The following is a 24,235-nucleotide window of genomic DNA, read 5'->3' as shown; positions in this document are numbered from 1 at the left end:
TATGAGTCGTTTACATAATCAACAGTTTGGCCCGAGGACAGAATTGAGATCCAGCCATACGATTTAGTAAGTAATTTCAATTCATTTCAAGAGTCTCGTCACCATACGTATCCATTTTATACATTTTTAATATCACTTTCTTTATTTTATGTATTAGTTATATTATTCGTTTGAATATATAAACCGTTAATAAATTCCATTTTATTTACAACATTATTTTCTCTCCTTAACACTGAACAGAATTATTAATATACTATCCAGCGACAAGTTGAAAAGTCATCTGGCAAAATAAGATAACAAAACGCACATCTGCTTTGAATCTAACAAAGAATGCACCTTAAAGTTTGCATTGCAAATTGATGATCATTTACACGTTCATTTAAAATCAATTATCTTTTAAAACTAATTTTACAGCTGAATATAATTTCATCGCCGTTGTTAGATTCTATCACATGTGCGGTTAGTTCTATAAATTAACATTATTTACTTTCCTCCTTCACTCTTTTTTTCCTTCAGGAAAGTACTATTGATTATCTAGTCTTTTTTGCCACCTTAGCAGCTATAGACGTTTTCTATGTTTCTAAAACAGCAGATAATACGAAAACGTGAGTGCAATATTTGCACTATTAATAAAATTTAGTAACACTTAGACATATATTTATACAACGGAATATTTATATTAAATAATACGAAAATATAACTTGATTAAATTAAGAAGAGAAGCCCTATCATAGCTACAACCGCAGAAAATTACTATGACATTTTAATATCAATGAACTTTAATAATAGAAAACATTAATGACAAATAAATCCAAATACACCCATGATGTCGCACACCTTGTTGGGCCACTGGCTAGTTGGAAAATAATCCTATTAAATTCGATGTTAAGAATGAGATAAGACAATAAAAATGTATAATTCAAAATTACTATTAGCTCGTTAAGCTTTATCATGTTAATCCACTAGTAAGTAACTTATATTCACAATTTTTGTCAATAATGTTCTAAATAAGTAAGAAATCTAGATAAATTAAATGTCAGGTATATAAATAAACATGTAGATTACTTTTTTAATATTATTTCTCTTGTTTCAATAAAATCTGCTAAATGGTGTCATTTAATATTTCTGAATTATTCATCTGTTGCGGATTTAATATCTTAATAATACATAATAATATATATAACATATATAATTTAATAAATTGAATTTTATATGGGATTTTATACAAATAATAGAATTGAAAGCAATTACATAGAATGTGAAAAGAATTGACGATGTGTTGGTTCGTTGGCCTTTATAGTTGTTTTTTCTTCGTAAAGGGAATTCCCAGTTTGTTTGGAATGTTAATATTAAATGTTTTTTAGTATTAGCATTGTGATGAAATTCCTATTGATCTTGATGGTTTGGAAATATTATTTCTTCCCCTTTGATTTCTGGTTTGATGTCCTCATCGAGCGGGAGGCTGGGATGTGGTACTTGGACTTCTTCTGGTTCCTTGTCTTGTACCTATGTTTTACTCACTTTATTACCCTTTTGTCTAGTTGTGATTATGAACTGTTTTGTCTCTGGCGCGTTAATTATAAAATTTTAATTATTAATACATATATTGAATTTTAACCTGTAATTTATTTTATTAGTATATTTTATGGAATGTAATACATTTTAGAATTTTGCGAAATTGATGTTGGAAATTTTTAATTAATATGTTCTATATTGGCCCCGCTTTTATTTATTTTAACAGTGCTGTCTTTATTTTATCAAGGTCCTGTTACGTGGGAGGGACTTGGCTGTGGTGAGATTGGATGTTCGTTGGGATCATGGTTGGGTGCAGGTTTGTAGTATGGGTTTTCCTTAGTCTTCTAAAATGCCTAACGTTTGTTTTTAGAGTTTTTGTTACTTGTTTATTTCGACATTTTGTCTGGTTTTCACAAGATTGGATGATTCGTAGTCTTCTGTATATGGGTTTGGTCTTTATAGCTCTAGGGTGTTAAGTTTAGGTGATGTATCCGGTCTCGATGGAGTTTTTCGTGAGGTTCTTTCGATCTGGGTTTCCCTTGTCTTTTTATACAATGTGTCGAAAAAGAGAAGTAATTCCAGTCGTCTTTGATTTTGATATTCCTTGTAAAGTATGACGTCATGAATAATGGTGAGTATTTAGTGGCGGAATGAACACTCTAGAATGGCTCTATCTGAGTTGGAATTAAAATGTCCCAGCGTAGCAAAGTGGGTTCCCATGTTTCTACATTCACAGAATTCTTTAAATAGGCTATTGTGAAATTCTAGCCTAGAATCTGTGATTATGTTATTCGGTATGTTATGGTGGGAAAAGTAATGCTCTATTTTCCTTAGAATCGTTAGGTTTCATGTCCCTAACTTTGTACGCTTAAGCATACTTGGAGAACTGGTCTAGAACAATTAAAAATTTAGTCCTCTACGTGGTATAAATGTCAAGATGGGTAGTGTGGAATGGTTTATTTGACAACAACGGGGTTTGATAAGAAATTCGATAGGGATGCCTTTCATATTTAACCTGGAGACAAACCGAGCATTGGTTAATAAATGTTGTGGCATCTTGGTCTAAGTCAGGCCAGTAGTAATGCTGTTTTAGGCTTTTAATTGTCTCTGATATTCCATTGTATTATAAATATAAATCCATTGTGGTTATTGCTGTGGTATTTTATTATTATATCCAGCTGTGTTTTCCTTGTTAGTATGTTCTGGACTACACGTCTGCAGTTGAATAGTTTCGGTATTATCTAGCTATTGATTATTGATGTAGAACGCGTAATTTTCGTTAGTTGTTCTTTAAGGATTTTCGGGAGTAAATTTTTGTTTGGTTCGGTGTTCGTTAAATTTGACTGATATTTTGTTGGACTTAATTATTATTATTTGATTTTGATAAATCTTGAGCGGTTTCTCGTTGATCTGGATGCCGGCTCTTTCAGGTTCATTGTTAGAGTGAATTGTTTCTGGTCTGCCGTAGGTTTCTGTGTCAGGTTCCAATTCTCTTAGTAACGAATCACAATCCTCGCGTAGGTCCATTTCGACATCTGGTGGGTTGGTCAACAATTGGCTGATCTCTTCGTCAAAGTTTGGAGAATCAGCTACATCATGTGATGCTTGCGGGATCATTGACGCAGTATCATCGTCTTCCAGCGCATTGATCTCTGCTCTGGATACGGCATCAGCTACAATTTTTTTCTTTCCTTTTTATATTTTATGTCATAATCATATTCGCTCAATATCAATTTCCATCTAATTAGTGTGGAATTGGGCTCCTTTAGTTTATTTAGCCAAACAAGGGAGCGATGATCAGTTTCTATAAGAGACTTCACTCCATAAAGATAGGAACGGAAGTGTTTACATGATTGGATAATTGAGAGAAGTTCTTTTTCTATGGTGGAGTAATTTCTCTCAGCAGTGTTCAGAGTTCCTCAGTAGAACGCTATTGGATATCCATTTTGTGATAGGACGCTCCCTATGGCCATATTAGAGGCATCGCTGGTCAGTGTAAATGGTTTACTGAACTCAGGATATTGTAAGATAGGCGAGCTTACTACGCACTCTTTCAATTTTTGTATAGCTTATGTTTATTCTAGTTTTTGAGCATCTGTTTTATTATCCTTTTTTAGACAGTATGTTAATAGTGCTGCCAATTTAGCATAAATTCTGATAAATTAGCGATAATAATCTGTGAGACCTAAAAATTCTTTCAGTTGTTTGGTGGTCTTCGGTATTGGAAAATTGGTTATTGCCTTTATTTTCTCTGGATTTGGTTTGATTGCTTCTTTAGTGATAATGTGCCCAAGGAAGGGTAATTCCTTACGTCGAATACGAAATTCTGTCTTCTCTAATTGTATTTTTAATTGGGCATTTCTTAGTGTTTTAAAGATATTTTTCAGATGGTTTAAGTGTTCTGGTAGTGTTTTTGAGAACAACAAAGCTATAAGTATATAGATGTTCTCTTAAAACTTGGCCCATAAGTCTTTGAAATGTGGCAGGGGTGTTCTTAAGCCCGAATGTTATTCGTAGTATTCAAAATGACTGTTATTAACGGCGAAGGCCGTCTTTTTTCGATTAACTTGGGGTCCATTTGGATTTGATGGAATCCTTGGCTAAGGTCGAGGGTGGAAAAATATCGACATTTTCCCAGTCCATTAAGTATTTCATCTATTCCGGGAAGAGGGTATATATCTTCGACTGTGTGTTTATTGAGTCTTCTATAATCTATGACCATTCTATATTTTCTTTCTTCAAAGTTGTCCATCTATTTTGGTATTATCCATACAGGGGCAGAATAAGGTGATATTGAGGGACGTATTATCTCGTTGTTTGTTAATTTTTGAATTTATTTATTAGTTTGATTATTTATAGATGGAAGATGACTAAAGGAACGGGTATAGATTGGTGTGTCGTATTTCGTTCTTATGTGATATGTAGTTTTAACAGTGTTAAATAATTTAGATGTTTTATCATGGAATATATATTGGAATAAACTACACAATTTAATTATTGATTTCTTTTGCTCTGTATTTATGTGTAGAGTTTTTATGGGTAGTATATCTTTACAGAATGTTGTGTTTTTTCCTGATATTTAAACATTCTCCTGAATCGGTATTACGGGTATTTTCTCTGTAAATTCTATATCTCTTTCCTCTGGACATGGATGTGGCATACATCCATCCTTAATTGTTACTGGGCTCTCGGGTATCGTATAATTGATGTTATGCAAAGCTGGTAGTAATGTTTCACCTTGATTACGGTCAACAGGAATATGAAGACAGGTTTTCGATTTATTTGATGGTTTTGAGATGTCTTCGTTTGAGAAAATAGTGAAGGGTATTAACCTGTTCGTTATTTCTCTCGTTTTCCTGTTATAGTTTGTTATTGCGTTGAGCTGCTTCAGGTCATTGGAGCCTATTAGGACGTCGTAATAACGGTGCCAATCAATCATTCTATATTTGAATTTGTAGTTGATTTCATACTGATCATGTAATTGTAAATCGACGTTATGGTGAGTTTGTAAAGTATTGTTGCGAGATATCAACTTAAATGGCTCGTAATATATTTGATTTCTCAGTTGGTTGTAATATCAGATTGATATAATGGAGTCTGAGGCTCCTGTGTCGATTAGTATGGTTGATGGCGGGTCAGACTTCATATGGAGACAGAGTAGATGGGTGGCTTGCGTAATGTTGTTCAAGTTAACTATCCCTGGGGTTTGTCCGTAGGGATTTTGTGGAAAGCTTGCTCTTCTGTGTCATGATCTTCCTCAATATAGTTTTCATCATTAACGTCTTCTAGGGTTTCATATTCTGCGAGTTGTTGTTCAGGTTCTGTATTTGTCAACTCTTGAAACACTAGTTTAACGGCTTGTGGTAATCCATGTGGGTTTTGGGAATGTCTTTGTAAAGTAGGCCATTGTCGATTATTGTAATTGGGGCCTACTGTATTGATTGACATAGGTATCTTTCCAAAATAGTCCTGTGATATCGGACTATTCTGTTCTGAGAATTCTATTGTTATTCTATTAATTATTTGCTGTACCATTAATTTTAATTTGTTGCAAAAGTTAGTAGTTGACTCGCTCGATTGAGTTTCCTCGTGTTGCAATTGTTGCAATAATATTTGATAGCTCGTGTTATCACCAAATCTTTGTCTTAATGCTGATTTTATCTGGTGCCATGATGCTAGATCTGGTCTGAATAATAGTAATAAACGTATTTGCCATATATATTTTAATATCTTCACCCAGTGCACAAGTTGCATTAAACTCATCGATTGTTTTTATGAACGACTGGAGGTGTGAGGGGTTACCATTAAATGTAAGAAGTATGGATGATAAGAATTTTAAGTTTTCCATCTTAATTTTAATATAAAATTGTTAATTAAATCGTCTCGAATTTGTAAATGAATTATCTTATTAATTGTTGTTTAAATCTGGTATATAAATGTTTTTTTTTTCAGTGTATAAAATATAAAAATAATTTCTTAAAGTAATTTTGTAAATATAAAAAGTTTAATCAGATTTATATGATTGATTTAATTCTTTTGAATTTAAATCTTCGGTTTGATTTGATTGGTTTAATTTTTTTAACTAATGGTATTAACTTCGAACAGAGAGGTTACGATGTCTTGCATTTATCGTTAAACAGAGAGGTGTGTGATGTCATGCAATTTAAGTTTAAACAAAAAGGTGTTGCAGCAATTTTTGACTACTCAGTTTATATCAGGGAAAGAATTGATCAAAACTTAGTACTCATCGGGAAGTTCTAGAAGTTCGCCCTTCTTGATTGTCGATGTAGGAATAATGTTTATACTGAAGTCCTCTCGCTACGGGATGGTGGTAATAGTGTCAAGCTATTGAAACAAGCCTTTCGCTGCGTCTTCGACATTACGAACTCTGCTAAGTACACTAATTCGAACGACTGCGCTAGTTAAATATTTTAATTACTATTTATCGTTTTTAAAACTTTTATTTCAAAACTTTATAATATAGAACTAACTGTTCTGATTTTGATACAATTGATTTAATGCAAATAAGAATGGAATTGAAAGCAATTACATTGAATATGAAAAGAATTGACGATCTGTTCGTTGGTTGGCCTTTTATAGTTGTTTTTTCTCCGTGAAGGGAATTCCCAGTTTGTTTGGAATGTTAATATGGAATTTTTTTAAATTTAGGCAGAATGCTATATATCAGAAGATGAAATTCCTATTAATTTTGGCTCACCACAAGCACAAAAGTAACACAGATTTCGTGGGTGAACCTACGGAAAAACATCCGCCAAATATTTTCATGAACCAAAATATGTTAAATATGACACAATATTTGTTTATATTGTTCATATTGTAGGCAATTCGGTATACTAGCGAGGGCCATATGGGTTATTTACGAGGTATGGTCCCATTATTTTCTCGAAAAACGAGTTGATGCCGAGCCGTTTATAGATTGGAACAATAGGGCTGTTAAGTGTTTTTAACCGTAACGTCTCTGGGTCGTTCTAGATATTTTCTAGTTATTCATTCATAGCGTTTCAATCTGTAAAGAACATTTTTGTTACAAACAGCCGTGCTGTTTGTTAATGCAATTTATTACAATTTATCGCCTACAAAAGTGAGATAATTAAAGTACAGTTATTAATATGTTACACGGCACGTGACGGATCATGAAGTCTTGTTTTTGGTGTTTTTGACAGAACTGTTGGACATTTCGTGGATGTGCAGGAGTAGTGGCATTAGATGTGAGGAGAGATAGAAGAAACTTAAAAATTTTCATTTATATTCTTTTACATCATCTCAGTTTTAACTTAATCGAAAATGCTTTCACAACAATTCACAGTAACACATTTGGAGGAGTTAAGGGCCCGAAATTTGCCAGTGAATGACAAAAGGGTCGAACTTATTGAACGACTGGAGGAAATATCGGAAAATATTTAACAAGAACTGTCCTACGAGAATGTTCAAAGAAAGAACTTCTTCTTCATCTAGGCAAGTTCAATTTGAAATGGAAATGTTAAGATGAGAACTGAAACTGAGCTGCCGAGGACGATAATTTCTTCAAAAAGAACGTGAATTCTTAATTAATTCTCAGCTTGGTAAGCCCAGGACTAGCAGACATTTTAGCAATTGAGAAATGGGCGGCAAACTAGGCGATTTTGATGATCAGAGTGATTTTGGTCAGATCAATGGGAGCAGGTGCAACTCTTTCGTGCATCTTATCAGTTGGAGGATAATGCTGCTGGCGTCTTAATCAGCTATTATATAGTTAAATTGAAAGGTCGTGGATTGTTTTGGTTTCATTCTAAGCCAGCTTATTTAACGATGTTAGTCGCCAACTTACTGGAAGCTATGTATCGTCGTAGTAAATTGTTAAGGAGGAAATATTTCTAGAGTAGATTGTGGAGAATCAGGAAACGATTTACTGATTATTATCACAAGGTAATATTAGGAAATCAGGTTCCGGTTGTAGAAGAAGAGACGTTCGATTACATAGTTGTACTATTACAGTGTACATTTCGGACAGAGAACTTCGAGATCAAGCTCCCAAATTACGTTTGCGGTCGGGTGCTAACTTATTGGAAGCATTAGAAAACATTACCTGCATTGCAAAAGGCTAAATATTGGTGAACATAATCCGAATAGTGCTAGTGGTAATAATTTCAACAAACTTCGGTGCCTGGATATCTTTTGACGGAGTGTAAAAAGTGTAAGAGATATTTTGGTGCGTATTTAAACCACAACCTGAAACATCAACCAATTTACTTCAGGTTGCGCACAATTTACCTGCTGTTACCTGCAGGTGAAGTTGACTAGGTTTGTAAATACACTTAGAGTGTAATGCTAGATTCAAGATCATCTAATAGCTTAATTAACTTGTGTACTTGTAACTTAAAATTGTGTACCTGTAGAAGCGCGATCTCCAGTTTATCAAGAAGATAAGGGGTATTGCGGTATAAATGAGTCACTGTTAGAAATTTTTGGGGCTTTTAATACAAAAATTGAAGTGGAAAATATCGATATTAATTTAAAGTTTTGTTTTCTATCTATCATACTACAGGTTTTACAGCTTTGCTTGGGTGCGATTTTCTTACTGAATCCTTCATCACAGTCACAATGGGGGACCACGTAATAGTTTCTAAAGAAATCACTGGTAGATTTTCAACAACTGCGGACGCGAAATAGATAGTGCATATTTAATTTAACCTGGCTTCACTGAAACTCGTGAATAATTTCCATATTAATTCGAATGTGCATAAATTGGTTGTTGAAGACATCACGTGACCGATTTTTGATTATGTTCACCTTAAAAATTCTGATTGTAAGGTTAGTTATGGGTGAATTCAACTTATTGACCAGAATATTTTGGCGGTACTTAATCATGCCATCGATCAATTTGTTGGGATCTGTCAAAATGGTGATAATGAAATTCATATTGGACTGGAGCATTCGGAAAATAATCTCTTTAGATTATGCAATATCGTCAATTATCAAACAGTGGTGTTAAAATAATAATTAGTGTATATACAATTTATAAATTGACACAAATACAGGACTACAAACAAAACCATAACGAAGCACAGGTTCTATCCAGGCAGCACACATGAGCATCCATACCGATGGTTTGATATAAACTGGGCCAGGATGGGTGGATAACTCCAAGTGGAGCTCAAATTTACAGAAGATGGTAGAGCAAGCGATATCACAGTGAATTTCAGTGAAAGTAAATCGCTACGATAAGAAAGTGGTGGGGTAGATGTAAAGCTGCACAAGTTAATTTCAGGGGGATTGAAAGTCACCCAACGATATTTTGAAGAATGAATACTGCATATTTTGAGTGGCTTTTATGGATTTGAGGAAAGGTGGAGCAGCAGCGGCGAAGAGTAGGGACACATAGCCTAGCTTAGGAAGGATTATAGAGGAATATATTTTGAGTTCAACTGAAAAGCAGTGCAACATGTAGACGTATTAAAGGGTATAGGTAGCTCATTCTAATTGATCAATTATATGTACAAACCTCAAGGGCTGTGGTTGCGAGATATTGACCAAGGTTGATGTGTCGCAGCCACATTACGGACGTGACGACCCCGGGGCCCCAGTTGTGTGGTGCTTTTGTGACGTCCCCTGCATGTTCTATGTATTTTTCTATAAGTTATGGAAATACATAAAATAGAAAACAAAATTACAGTGCAGGGATTCGCAACTGCAGTACCAGTCGAGGCTGTGGGTGGTCGCGCAGGCCCCGCTCGACCGTTAGTCGTCGATTGCACAGCACTTCCGGTAGATGACCCGGCCGGGATTCAAGTAACTACTACAGGCACTCAGAACATAGGTCTAAAAGACCCAGGAGAGAGATAGAATTTTTAGACAGATATACACAGGAAGATTATAATAAATACTTTGCAATAATTTCAGAGAGTGATCTATTGAAAGGTCTATCTTCGTTTATTATACACATATAATTATTATTTGCAGTGGGCGAGTTGAAGTATGTGGAAAAGATAAGAAATGTAACTATACTCGTAATGGTACCTAATTCTAGGCAATCAGAGAAAGTTTTAATACTTAAAAAGCTGCATAATATAGAAGCAACTGTTGCCCCATATATCACACTGAACTTCTGTAAAAGCGTGATATCAAGTAGGTAGTTGTCGGTGTGTGCAGATGAAGACATTTTGTAGGGTTTTACATCTCAAGGAGTAACATCGGTCAAGCGAATTGTTTCGAGAAATAATGGAAACAATATAGAAACCAACAGTTTCATCCTTACGTTCAGAATAGATCGTATTCCCGATAGGATTATAGCGGGATCGCTTAGTCTGAGAGTTAGGCAGTACATTCCGAATCCAATGAGATGTTACCAATGTCAGAGATTTGACATGTGTCTCTGAACTACACGTATGCACCTACTTGTCCCTACTGTGGAAAAAATGTGCATGGTGAAAATGAATGTTCCCCTCCACCTCATTGTGTAAATTGAGAGGAACAGTCTCCAAGATAAAGGGGATGCCGTATTTATAAAGAAGAATTTTTAATACAAATAATTAAGGTACAGGAAAAAATCTCATATTTTATGGGCAGAAATTTAGCAGCGACAAGGAAAAACACAAATGAACTTTGCCAATGCAGTCAAAAAGACTTATGTTACCACAGCCACCCAATGTGATATTGATAAAAAAGAACTTAAGGCAGCACCTACATTGAAATCATCCACCTCCACTCGTGGGGCTCTCACAACTAAAGATAAAACCCCTATTGAAAACACATTGGCAACACATCAATTCGTCCCCTATTCATCCCGATCATCCCCACGGAGAGGGGACACCCATTCTAAGCCGCCCCACAAGGGCCAAGGAACGCAGACTGCCTCCGAAAACAGTCGGAGCCCCATGCCTGGATCCTCGCGTGGTTCCCCGCCACCAAGCAAGAAAAACACATATATCATAAAAAATATCACTCAAAATTAAGCACCAACAATAGATCTTGGAGCGATATGGACATAGAAACCTAATAGCAACGTTCTTTATGTCCATCATTATTCAGTGGAACACTAACGGATTAAAGAGGAAACAGGAAGAGCTTCGACTAATCTTGGGTCTATACAAGCCATCGATAGTTTTTCTCCAAGAGACCACCTTGTTCCTTACTCATACCATTTAAATACGTGGCTCTAAAATTATAAGAAGAGACAGAAACAATTGTGCACGTCCTTCTGGAGATGTTGCTATCTTAATCCATAACGACATATATGTAGAGGGACTGAACATAGTAACGGAATTTGAAGCGACGGCAATCAGAATATATCTAGCAGGAAGAAAAATGACATTATGTAACCTATAGCTGTCTCCATCAGCGAATGTCGACAGAACGAACTTCAATGATTTTATAAGTTAATTACCAAGCCCCAAAATCATAATGGGAGACCTCAATGCACACTCACCTGAGTGGGGATTGTCATTTTACAATCAAAGAGGCAGATGGTTCACGTAGGAAATTCATAACAATAATTTACACATAATGAATGATGGGTCCCCCACATTTGTATCGGCCTCTTCAGGCACTTTATCATGTCTGGATTTGGGATGTTGCTCTCATCACTTGTAGGGTTGGCGAGATGGACCACCGTCGCTGATCTGCATGATAGCGATCACTTCCCTACATTGATAGAATTTATAGATTCAATTAAAACATCAGCCACAACAAGGTTGTGCAAGAAAGACCCTCAACCGGTTAAATTAAACTTTTTTTTATTATTTATTTAATATATTGTTACTAGTCGTTTACGTCAAACCTACAATTTGTCTTTATAATAACTTAAATCTAGGTATATAACTAGGAGGTCCCATCGGCTCTATCTCAGTCTCTGGTGAAATAATGTTTATACGTCTAACTGCTGAATTTTTTAATATATGCACCTCACTACACAACACTACACAAGATCAGGTGGTTTGATTCTTTTGAGTCTGTGTCCTGTTCTGGTTATATCCAATAGTTGCAATATTTCATTATTCGTATGAAAATGGAGTCTTTCCTCATGTCCCCTTGCAATTCTCTTGATTTCTTGACTGAATGCGGGTATCTGAAGGTCTCAATGTAGGTAATCAGTCCTGTAATATTTGGGTGCAACCACAATACCTCCCAGGACTTTGTTCTGAAAAATTTGTATTTGATTTGTGTTACTCTTTGCAGAACATCCCCATAATTGAACTCCGTATGTCTATATAGATTTTAGTATTTACTTATATAATAGCAATTTATTATGTGCGGTTAATTGTGATTTTCTTCCAATTAGCCAGTACATTTTCCTATATTTCAATTCCAGTTCTTTTCTTTTCTTCTTTATATGTTCCTTCCAGCGAAGTTTTGCATCGAGCTTCATTACAAAATATTTAGCGTTGTTGCTATATGGAATGATAGTGTTAATTAATGTTATTGGTGTTTCCACGGTGTGTTTATAGGTGAATTGCATATGTACAGATTTACTTTCATTAATTCTTATTTTCCAATCTTGTGTCCAATTATTTTATATTGTCACTTACCTGTTATAATTTTCGTGAGGCTTCTTCATTATTGTCTCCGACAGCTATAATCGCAGTATTATCAGCAAATGTAGCCATCGTAATATTTTCCATTTGTGGTATATCACAAGTGTAGAGTAGATAAAGCATTGGTCCCAATACACTTTCTTGTGGTACACCTGCTTTAGCTTCTTTTATTGTAGAGTAAGCTCCTTCTTGTTTGACTCTAAACATTCTGGTTGTAGTGTATGAATTTAATAGTTCAGTGTGTTGTTTTGGTAGTATTTTTTGTAGTTTATGAACAAGGCCTTCGTGCCAAACCTTATCGAAGGCTTGTGCTACATCTAAAAATATAGCTGAGCATATTTTTTTACTTTCGTAGGCTTTTTCAATAGCATCCGTTATTCTGTGGACCTGGTTAATTGTTGAGTGCTTGTTAATAAACCCAAACTGGTGTGTTGGTATTAGGTTTTTTCTCTATATGATCGGTTTTACTCTCTTTAACAGGAATTTTTCAAAAACCTTAGATATTACGGGTAGCAATGATATAGGTTGGCTACATAATAGGCTCTTATTTCGTTTGGTGACTTCCCAGGTTTTGACTGTTATTAAATGACTGACTGTTATGACTCCTGTTATTAAATCGTAGCCTGGTGATTTCTTGGGGTTAATGTCAGTTTTAATAACTCTGGTTAACTCTTTCGGCTTGACTAATTCAATCATTTTCAATTTCGAATTTAATTCGAATTTTCAGCTTCTCTGCCCGGCAAATTATGTTCAATATTAGTTTCGTTTGGTGATTATCACGCGCCCAATTCCCACATAGGTCTCTTAAAAGTGAACTGTGTAGACGTGAGCGCTTTAAATATTTTGTGGCTTTCCAGAGTGAGTAATCAGTTTCTTTGTCATCTGTTAAATTTCTCAGATAGTCATTTATGGTTTTGTTTTTAATTTCCAGTATTTCCCTTTTCTGTCTTTGGGTAATATTGTTTAAATTATTTTTATTTTGAGGTGTTCTGTTTTGTGGTCACCTTTTTCGTAATTTACATTTTTCAACAAAAGTTCCAACGAACAAAAGAACAAACGAAGTTCAATTCTTCAACAAATCCTTCCCAGTCTGTTCTCTTGTTTGTTAACGTTGTGTTTCTTTGTTGTCTTATTATATTTTCGCTCAACGTCAGAATCACTGCCGTATGGTCTGAACTTAGCTCAAAATTTTCTTCGACCGTTATATAGTTGGATATTATGTTTTTTACTATGAAGAAATCTAACAGGTCTGGGGTTTTCTCTTGATCAGTCGGCAAATAAGTTGGTTTTCCAGTTGACATGTAACTACATCTTAGTTCAGCAGTTGCTTTATGCAGTTCATTGCAATTAGTTGTTGTCATTCTAGATCCCCATCTTGTATTTTTTGCATTGAAATCACCTTCAATTATAAATTTTTCTCCCAGGGTGCTTAGGACATTCAAATAGTTTTTCTTTTTTGATTGTATCTTGGAGCACAATAAATTGTAACCTTGTATCTGCTTGATTTAATAGTTACTGCTGTCACCTGATTTTCTGCTGTACTGAGCCCGGGTTCTTAATAGTGGGAAATGTTCTTTTTTATTATTATTGCACTTCCTCCTCTTACAATGTTAGCTGGATGTATGGTATGATAGGATTTATATCCTCTAAATTTTAATAAGGATTCTTTTATTAAATGAGTTCCTGATATTAGACAAATATATATTTTTTGCATATGTAGGAATACTTGTAGGGGAGCGTGATATTGCTGGATTCTATTAGCATTCCAAATTGCTATTCGGATATCTTTATTTGCCATTTCGGGTTTTTGGAGCCACAGGCCTAATGTTTTTTATTTCTAGTTTTTCAATCCTTTCGGAAAAATAGTCGATCATATTTTCTTGTTTGTCCAGCTTTCCTATTAGGTTAAGTAGCAATTCGTTCGTGATTGCTTCATCTTCCTTTGTGTCCCTTTGGTTATATTGACTGATACGTTGGGCATAAATCATTTCACCATTAACGTTGTTATATTTTTTCAGATGTTTCTTTTCACTCATTGTTTCTTGAGGTTTAACTTGAGCTATTATATTTCTCCTCTCTTGTAGTGTTTTAGCAACTACACATCCTCTATATCTTGCCGGATACGCTTCATTGTAGTTTGCACATTTCGGCTTAGCTTTTTTGGGTTTTCTACCCTTTTTTGTTTTTTTGGCCTGGAACCGGGTAGGTGAATCCTGTTACGGATACCTGGTCGGGAAGACCCGCAGGAATAAGCGAGTTGGACTGGTTATGTGGAGGCTGCCTCTGGGCTACCCACTAAACCCCACCCTATCAGCTGATCCAATGACCCTAACTGATACTTCTTACTGTTAGTAAGGAGTTAGGTCCAAGAAGACCGCTCTAAGTCTTTCACGTCGGTTAAAAGCACAGTTGATTTTTGCGGCCAGTCGATGGGCCTGATGAACGACTGAGTTTTGAATGATTACTTTCTGGAATGATATTGTTTGTCTTCGTAAAGTCACTAAGAGCATAAAGGATTGCTCCTTCAGCATGTTTGGAAATGAAACTTAGTAGGCTGATAGGTCTGTAGTCAGAAGGTGATGACTTAGCTCCTTTTTTGGGGATAACTGCGATGAATGCATGTTTCCATGTGGACGGAAAGTGTTGCAGCTTCAGAATGGCGTCGATGATATTACTTAGTTCGGCGAGCTGTTTGTAGGGAAGATTTTTGAGTTGGGCTATCGAAACATTATCGAAACCCGGGGCCTTCTTGTTCCGAATCTTACTGATCATTTGCGTGAGTATTTTAGGAGTGACTAGATGGTTTAAAAGATAATTCGGAGGCACTTGAGAACGAACGGAGTTCGCATTCCTAATGATTTCGTCGCTCTCAGCAGCGTTTATATTTGTAGTGGGAGGGAGTTCGTTCAATTTGGGCCTCATAGGTTTTACCGAGGAGTTCGGTCTTTTCGTGGTTGGTGACTGCGAAAGTTCCTGTCTCCTTTGACTTTAGGGGGGTATGACGTTTTGCCTTTGGTCCGCTAGAAATGATGCTTAACCTCGCATAGCTTGTTGTCTTTGAGTAGCATATCCCATCCCAATTGGTCGAGTTGATTATATATCGATTTTAGTCTGGATTGCCCATCCCTTCTACAAAAGAGTTTATTATTTGTTAAAGAGTTGATCATATTACCCGCTAGAAAGTCTGCCCTCTCGTTGCGCTGAATTCCAATGTGGGAGGGAACCCAAAGATAATTAACCTCCAACCCCCTTCCCTGGAGAGACGCGTGAATGTCCCTTATTTGAACAATCAGTGGGTGGGGGTTCAGTCCAGACTGGATGCCCTTGATAGAGCTCATTGAATCAGAAATTATGACAACTGGGCCTTCCAAGGTTGTGGACAACATTCGGGACAATGCTCTATGGATGGAGTTCAACTCGGCCGTGAAGACACTGGTCCAAGGATGGAGGCGGGAGCATTCCTCCCCCAGAACGGAAGTATGGGCGGCACCAATCGCACCCTCATTCTTAGAGCCACCAGTGAATATTGTTATATATCCATGAAAACGAGATGCCATTATTTGTTAGAAGAGGCTTCTGTAAAATTGCGGACTTGTAGAGTCCTTGGGGAAGGCACTCATCTCTAAATTCACGCTTATATCTGCACACATCCAAGCCTTCCAGAGGGAGAAAGTCTTCCCAGATATGAGAGGGGTGCAGTGATATAACACTGGCTTCCATAGTCCATCCTACTTCTCAGGAGGGCCACATAGATGTTTCTAACGGATGCACTGTGAGCACCCCAACGTGAGTTGGACAGCAATTTGAGGAGGCGAAGATCCAAGGAACATTTCCCTAGCAAGTAGTTGATATGAGAGTGCCAGCTGAGCCTTTGGTCGAAAATCGATCCCAAAAATTTGTGGTGGGGCTCATTAGACAAAATATTATCACCAAGCGATAGGATAGACGTTCTTGAGCAGTTTTTCACCCTGCAAAAATGCATACTGACCGACTTAGATTGGGAGAACCTCAGTCCGTTATTAGTTGCCCAAGTTGGTAGCCTATTTAAGATGTTCTGCAATTTCAACTGACTAATCTTGGGGTCATGGAGGGCATGATATATAACTATGTCATCAGCATACAATCTGACTCCAATGTGTAGAGGGATGATGGAATTGATCGAGTTTACTGCTAAATTAAACAGTAGAGGGCTAATGCAGGAGCTGAGGAATTCCATTAGTCTGTCTGAAAGGGGAAACACAGAGCCGTTCACTCTCACTCGAACGACTCTGCCAGTCAAGAAGGACGCCACATAACTGAAGGCTCTGCCCCCAAACCCCATTTTACCATCTGAACAAGCACACTTTGGGGGTCACAGAATGAAAAGCCACTTCCAAATCCAAAAAGACTGAGGGGAGATGCCGTCCAGTATTAAAAGACCTCATCAAGTCCTCCTGAAAGCCCACCAGATGGTTGATGATAGAATAACCCTTCATAAAGCCCAACTGACTAATAGGCATAACCTCATGAGTGGTAATCGAGTTCATGATACGTCTGCAAACCATTCTCTCAAGAATCTTACCCAGATGGCTAGTAAGTGCTATGGGCCTATAGCTGCTGATGGAGTATAGTGGCTTCTTGTGTTTATGGACAGGGACTATCAAAGACCGCTTCCAATCACATGGAATAATACCCTTAGACCAAAGCATGTGGTAAATTTGCAATATATTGTCCATTTGTAGGTCGTTAAGATTTTAGATGTAAGGCACTCTTATCCCATCCAACCCTGGGGCAGCATCCCTACTCCGTCCCAAGGCACATCTAAGCTCTCTCATAAAGAAGGGGTCATCCAAGCCAGCGAAGGAGTGTGAAGGAGCTGTCACGTCCGCAACTGAATCCTCCTCATGATGTACATTCAGTATTACTTTATAGTGTGCTGCGAAGGCCTTCGATATATCGCTGGGGTCCTCCGCTGGCCTGCCATCAATTATCATAGATGGGATCTTCATTTGAGTACCCCCTTCAGAGAATGAATTTTTCTCCAAATTACCCTGGACGGACTCCGGAGTGATGCGGTCAGTATACTCCCTCCAAGAGGCAGTCTTTGCCAGTCTGACTGTTTTCCGGGCAAAGTCTTTGGCTCTTTTATATTTAATAAAATTTGGAAGGGTTGGATGTTACTTAAATTTATTAAGCGCTCTCTTCCTATCCCTGATCACCCTGCCACAATTATCATTCCACCATGGAACCGGCGGTTTCCCAGATCTACGAGAGGGAGTTGGAGATATAATAGGAGAGAGGGAATATATAGATACCGCTCTCAGCATGGCTCCAGTGGTAGACTGAACTGTCTTCTCTATATCGCTCAGAATCTGAGGTAGATTGATCTAAAGTGATCCCAATCTGTACGGCTAGATACAGTACTTTGGTAGTGCGCCTCCATTTCTGTTAATTAAGCGATTCTATCAGCGTGGGAAAATGATCACTACCATGCGTATCCGCCAAAGTAGTCCAGATCAATGAGAAGGCCAAAGAGGGGGAGAGGCTAAGGTCTAGGTGCGATAAAGCACCCGATATGGAAGACATCAAAGTAGGAGAGCCACTGTTCAAGATGTGTAGACGAGTGTCTTCGAACAGTTCCGTAAACCATCTACTCCTACAATTATAAGAAGGAGATCCCCATGCTGGTGAAGATGCATTCAAATCCCCCATCATTATTACCGGATCAGGCAACTGAGACGGCAGATTCTCAAGATCACGTCTAGCAACACCCATAGACGGAGGTAGATATACGTTGCAGACGGTAATCTTCCGCTTAAATAAATAGGTTTTGATTGCCACAGTCTCCAAATCAGAGGAAATGTCTAATCTCTGACCTAGTACATCGCGCCTAATGAGCAACGCGACCCCTCCAGATGAGTGGGCGCAATCAAGTCGATCTCTCCTCAACATCTCATAACCCTTTACTTTAAATGTGTCTCGGGGAGAGAGGTTAGTCTCCTCAAGAAGGACAATGAACGGGTGGTAGAGTCCCAAAATAAGTTTAAGTTCTTCGTACTTATTTTTAATGCCATTAGCGTTCCATTGTAGTATACCATTCATGGAAGCCATTATAATTCCATCTCCGTCTTCTTATCCTTCTCCTTCTTGCCATGCTTAGAGCGGTCCCTGGATGGACCACTAGTATTCTTCTTAGAAGGAGGAGACGAGCCCCGAGTTGAATTGGGCGTGGAGGCTCGATCTCTATTATTAAAAGTTTTCTCTTTACTGGTTCCCACTAGCGGTGAGGGAGGGAGATCGCTCCTCTAACGGGAAATTAGAGAGAGGGGGAGAACGGAATCTCACCCTTCCTCCAGAGGAGCAGCGGGAGTGAGGGGAGAGGCGTCGGAAAGAAGAAGGGACTAAAGTCCCTTTAGGCAAGGAAACTTTAATTTTAGGATTTCTATTACCAATGAAAGTCACAGGATCTTGAGGAGGAATAAGTCTGATATTCATAGCTGTGTCATGATTTGAACCATTAGCAAAATTACGCTGTGAGCAGGTATTTACTGAACAGCCATTAACTGCCCTGGTATAATTCATATGAGTGTTTCCCATCTGTGTTTTTGCTTTATTTCGTGCTAGGTGATACGGTAATTTTTCATCAGTTTTGATTTTTTGAATGGGGGTCTCTTCCTTATAGCGAGAGCACCCTTGTAGCGAGGAGAGTGTTCCTGGCTACAGTTCACATAGTGGGGAGAGGGGAGCAGGTGTCTTTTGCATGTGCTGTTGTTCCACAGGATGGACACGTAGCTTGGTATGGACTGTTATTGGACATGTGGCCAAATCTCTGACAGTTAAAACATCTGAGTGGACTGGATATGTACTGTCTAACGCTCAGATTCAAATATCCCGCTCTTATACTACCAGGAATGTACTCTCTTCTAAAGGTGACTATGTAGCTATTGGTCTGCCTTACCATACAATCTTTCCTGATAGTTAGCCGCTTCACCAAAGTGACCCCCTGTGAGGAAAGGTTCTCCAAAATTTCCTCATCAGAACATACTGTAGGGTCCCTGGATGTAATAACCTCCCTACAGAAATTCAACGTTTTATGCGGGGAGACAGATACATCACCATTGAAGAGTCTCTTCAGCCTCATAATTCTCTCAGCCTAGACTCGATTCTCAACTATAACCAATAATGTCCCATTATTCAACTTTTTCACTTCTCTCACCTCTCTGACAGTCGACAAGATACTTCTGTATATGATGAATGGCGACAGAGTCGCTAGATAATCATCCAAAAATGATACCAAATAATATCGATCAAACTCCATTCTATTCCATTCTGTTTTATCATTTCTGTGTCTTTTAAGACCAGAACTTCTGCCAGTAGTCATTGCCTGCACTCTGGCCTGGTCACCTACCGGTAATGCTGCGCAGTCCACGGCTGACTGTCGTGCAGGGTCTGCGCGGCCGCCCACTCTCTCGACGGGTACTGGGGATCCGACCACAGGGCACCGTAACAGGTTCTCCAATATGAGTACTATCCATATTTTTGAAATGACATAAAACAAATAGTGAGACAATACAGGACAACACAAGACCGGGACCGCCGGGATTGCCACACCCGTGCCATGGCTGCAGATCGTAAACTTTAGTCTACACTCAACGGTCATAGCCTTATGAGGTAGGCTGGGGCCCCGGGAGTGCCACACCCGTGCCATCCAGGCCACCAAAGCGATTATCCACCAACTAGTCGACAGTCCAGGGAGCCCTACCAGATGACCGTTCCAAGGGGGGACCCACCATTCGACCACTTTCGAGGGGGGCCCAACAGACGAGACTCCCGTACTTAGGACACCATAAAGGGGGCGTCACCGCTCTCAATCAAGCTGCCGTCAAAGAGGGCACCACCTGCCTAGTCCACCACCGAGCCGTCACCCAGAGGATCACCCACAACCGGAGACACAGGGGGAGCGTTTCCAACAGGGTCCGCAGATGGGCGATCAGTACAATACTATCGAGGCGGAGCAGCTGTCATAGGCAATACGGAACACCACGGCTGCAAATTGGCTCTACAAAATAGATCAGTTAGGGTCTATACATGGTTGGTCAGAAACAAGCAGATCATATATCATGCAGTCCAAGCTCGACGGTCTAGCCAAGGTGTGGTACAACTCCCTAGATGAGTACGAGAAAAACTGGGAAGGGTGGGAACTCGCAATAAGTGAAGCTTTTCCCAGCCATGAACGTTTCATGGATAACATGTGGAAACTGCTGAGGAGGAAGAAGCTGCCGGATGAAACCACGGTTCACTATTTTTACATGAAGAATATCCTCACGAAGAAATGTGAATTGAGTAGGCGAAATGCAGTTATCTGTATAATAGATGGACTGCCCAAGTCACTCCACGGGCCAGCTAAAGCCGGCAACTACCAATCCCTGGAAGCATTATTCCAGGGCTTCCTTAGCCAGATGGACGACTCAGGATCGGGGTCGCAACTAATGACAGCGAGTCCATCGACAGGTCGGCAGATTCGTTGCTACATATGCAACAAAATAGGTCACGTGGCTCGAATGTGTAGGGGTATACCACACTCGCTAGACAACAGTGGCCAATCCGCAGCCAGAGAACCACCCAGACGGACCGAACAGAAGCACCCTTTATTCCCCACAATCGGTCGCGCAAGCAGGAAGTGCACAATTTGCAATCGAGAAGGTCACAGCCGAGAAGGATGTTGGTTTACGAAGCGAGCTGCAGTAAAAACCCTTCACAGGCAAGTAAATGATACTAATAGTAAATATTTCGTTTCAGTCCAAATACAGGGCACGACATTTCGAGGATATCTAGATATGGGTAGCCAAATCAACGTGGCTAATATGCGGGTGACAAAAAGTGTAAATCTACAACTTGAGACTCCAGACACGTACATTAAACAATTCGGCAACCAAATTAAATACACCAAAGGACAGGCGTGCCTGGTAATACAGATTAATGGGGTTACAGTGGAGTCACACTGCTCTTCGTAAAGACAGAGATGGGTAATGTAGATATTATTATAGGTCAACCGATAATCATTCTGGTGATATAGAAATGAGAATTAGTGGAGGAAAAGTGACCTTACTCAAAGTGACGAAGAAATGCAATAGGTGGAAACGGAAAATGATGACCAGGTAAAAAAGCACAAGGTACGAACCGTGCAGGCTGTCGAGATCGCCCCAAACACGATGGCCGTCGTCAGAGTTCAAGCGCATGCACCAAATTTGGTTATTCCACCAAAGATAACCAAAAACTACGTCCCCTCCACAGTGTTCATCGCAGACCCAATATTTGAGATGAACATCACGAATATCAGCAACACGACATTGAAAATTGGTGGAAAACAAACGGTAGCAAGGGGGTATGAGATAAAGGAGAGGCAAATTGATGAGTTCAGAAACTATGAGCTCCAGACTATAGACGCAAACGAAATATGTATGGGAGAAATTCCAAGAAAAGATAGGCGACGGCTCTACGAACTACTCGTCGAATATAATCGAAAAGAGAATACTCGACCATCTAACTTTTCGAAGAAAAATGTCTATGTCCCTTTTTGAAACGAACTCATCTGGAAAAAACCGAAACAAATTAAGACCTTCTTTTTTTAAAAATGTATATTTTAAATTTCACAGAATCGATCACCTTCTAGGCACACCAGAAAAACCACCGCGTTGCAGAATGTACCATAAGGCCTTGGCAGTTGCCTGCATCAAATGCAAAATTGTATTGCGAATAAGGTGCTGCGCGGAGTACCATACTTCAAAATAATGTTTTTCTGATATTATTATGTACGTATCTAATTATGCTTTTATAATACAATTTAAAAAAAAATACTGTTTCATATATGAGAGAGAGAAACTATGAGCTCCAGCTATAGATGCAAACGAAATATGTATGGGAGAAATTCCAAGAAAAGATAGGCGACGGCTCTACGAAGTACTCGAAGAATATAACTAATGTTTTGCCACAGGTACGAATGAATTAGGGCTAACCGATATAATTGAATTTCAGATCAACCTTACATCAAAAGAGCCAGTTTTCTACAAGCCTTATCGAATCTCCGAGAGAGAAAAAGAAATAATCAGAGAAAAGGTGAATGAACTGTTGGCGAACGATATAGTCAGAGAGTCAAAATCAAGCTATACCAGTCCAGCGATTTTGGTAAAGAAAAAGAACAATGATTACAGATTAGCAATTGATTACAGAAAATTAAATCGCATAACCGTTAAGGATAGATACCCACTACCAAATATCGAGGATCACATAGCAAGACTAAAAGGATATAAATACTTTTGTGTGCTTAATATGACACAAGGGTATTATCAAATTCCAGTTGCCGAAAGCTCCGTAGAGAAAACAGCATTCATCACACCAGACGGATGCTGGGAATTTCTTAGGATGCCTTTTGGAGTATGCAATGCCCCCGCTACCTTTCAAAGACTACTTAATGCTGTCCTTGGCAAATTACGCTTAAGAGAAGTAATGATTTATATAGACGACATACTAATTCCAAGCACAACAATTAACGAAGGTATGAATATTCTTAAAGCAGTTCTAGATATTTTTCAAAGAGCAAATCTAAAACTTAATCTTAATAAATGTTCATTCTTTCAAACAGAAATTGATTATCTAGGGTACGAAATTTCAGAATGGGGAATAAATCCAGGACAACATAAGATTAATACAGTCTTGAATTTTCCAGAACCAACGAATATGCATGAAGTAAGACAATTTTTGGGTCTCTGTTCATATTTTGGGAAATTCGTCAAGAACCACGCATTTATAGTTCAACCAATGACCCAATTACTAAAAAAAGATACACCGTTTAAATGGGAAGAAAAACAAAGGCAAGCATTCGATGAAATGATAAAAGCTCTGACAGAAAGGCCTTTGCTATCCATCTTTGACAGTAAACTATTGACCGAACTTCATACAGATGCTAGTTCAAAAAGTATCGCAGCTATTTTATTACAGAAACATGGCACCCAACCGAAGAGAGTGTATACCACTCATATGAGCTAGAAACCTAGTTGTAGAATCAATCAAACGTTTCAAAATTTACCTGACAGGCATCAACTTCAAGACTGTGACAGATTGCAGCGCTGTCCGGCTAACATTCAGCAAGAAGGACCTCGTACCACGAGTTGCACGCTGGTGTCTAAGCATACAGGACATTGATTTTCAAATCGAACACAAACCTGGGAAACAAATGACGCATGTTGATGCCCTCTCCAGAAATGTAGAAACAGCGAACATCCGCAAGATTGATTGTGTAGATGACTGGGTTTATTGTCTCCAATCACAAGATGCAGAGCTACGAACAATTAAAAATAGGTTAAATCAAAAGAACGTGGGTAAAGAATTAAAAAACACTTACGTCGAGAAGAACCACAGATTGTATCGTAGGACAATGGAGGGCCAAAAAAACTGGTAATACCCAGATTTGCTAGATTTTCATTCATGAGGAAATACCAGGACGACATGGGTCACATCGGTTTGAACAAATGCGAAAAACTAATAAAGAGCAAATTTTAGTTCCATAAGATGACAAGGTTTATAAAAAGAAGATATTAACTCCTGCATAGACTGCGCATTTAAACATGGTAAGATTAAACAAGGAAAACATGGTAAGAAAGAAGGTTTTCTCTATCCTATAAAAAACCGCAAAAGCCAATGGACACCTGGCA

General features: G+C 38.4%; 2 protein-coding genes across 2 annotated transcripts in view; one reads left to right on the top strand and one right to left on the bottom strand.

The window, feature by feature from the left end:
• The window catches only part of LOC143193666 (uncharacterized), a 103,880-nt gene that overhangs the window by 18,321 nt on the left and 61,324 nt on the right, over window positions 1-24,235 (bottom strand). The gene's annotated exons all lie outside the window — the stretch shown is intronic.
• On the top strand, window positions 20,622-21,555 carry LOC143194372 (uncharacterized). The gene has a single exon (XM_076401094.1). The coding sequence runs from the start codon at window positions 20,645-20,647 to the stop codon at window positions 21,536-21,538; it is 894 nt and encodes a 297-aa protein (XP_076257209.1). The 5' UTR covers window positions 20,622-20,644; the 3' UTR covers window positions 21,539-21,555.

The sequence above is a fragment of the Rhynchophorus ferrugineus genome, unplaced genomic scaffold (genome assembly GCF_030347505.1).
Source record: "Rhynchophorus ferrugineus isolate W39M unplaced genomic scaffold, kcgeb_rfMv2 rfM3, whole genome shotgun sequence".
NCBI lineage: Eukaryota > Metazoa > Arthropoda > Insecta > Coleoptera > Curculionidae > Rhynchophorus > Rhynchophorus ferrugineus.
Note: the sequence above shows the minus strand (reverse complement) of the source record. Positions and strands in the feature narration are given on the sequence as shown.

Excerpts from the sequence above, each read along its gene's own strand:
- LOC143194372 (XM_076401094.1), top strand. The coding sequence starts at position 20,645 with ATGCAGTCCAAGCTCGACGGTCTAGCCAAGGTGTGGTACAACTCCCTA.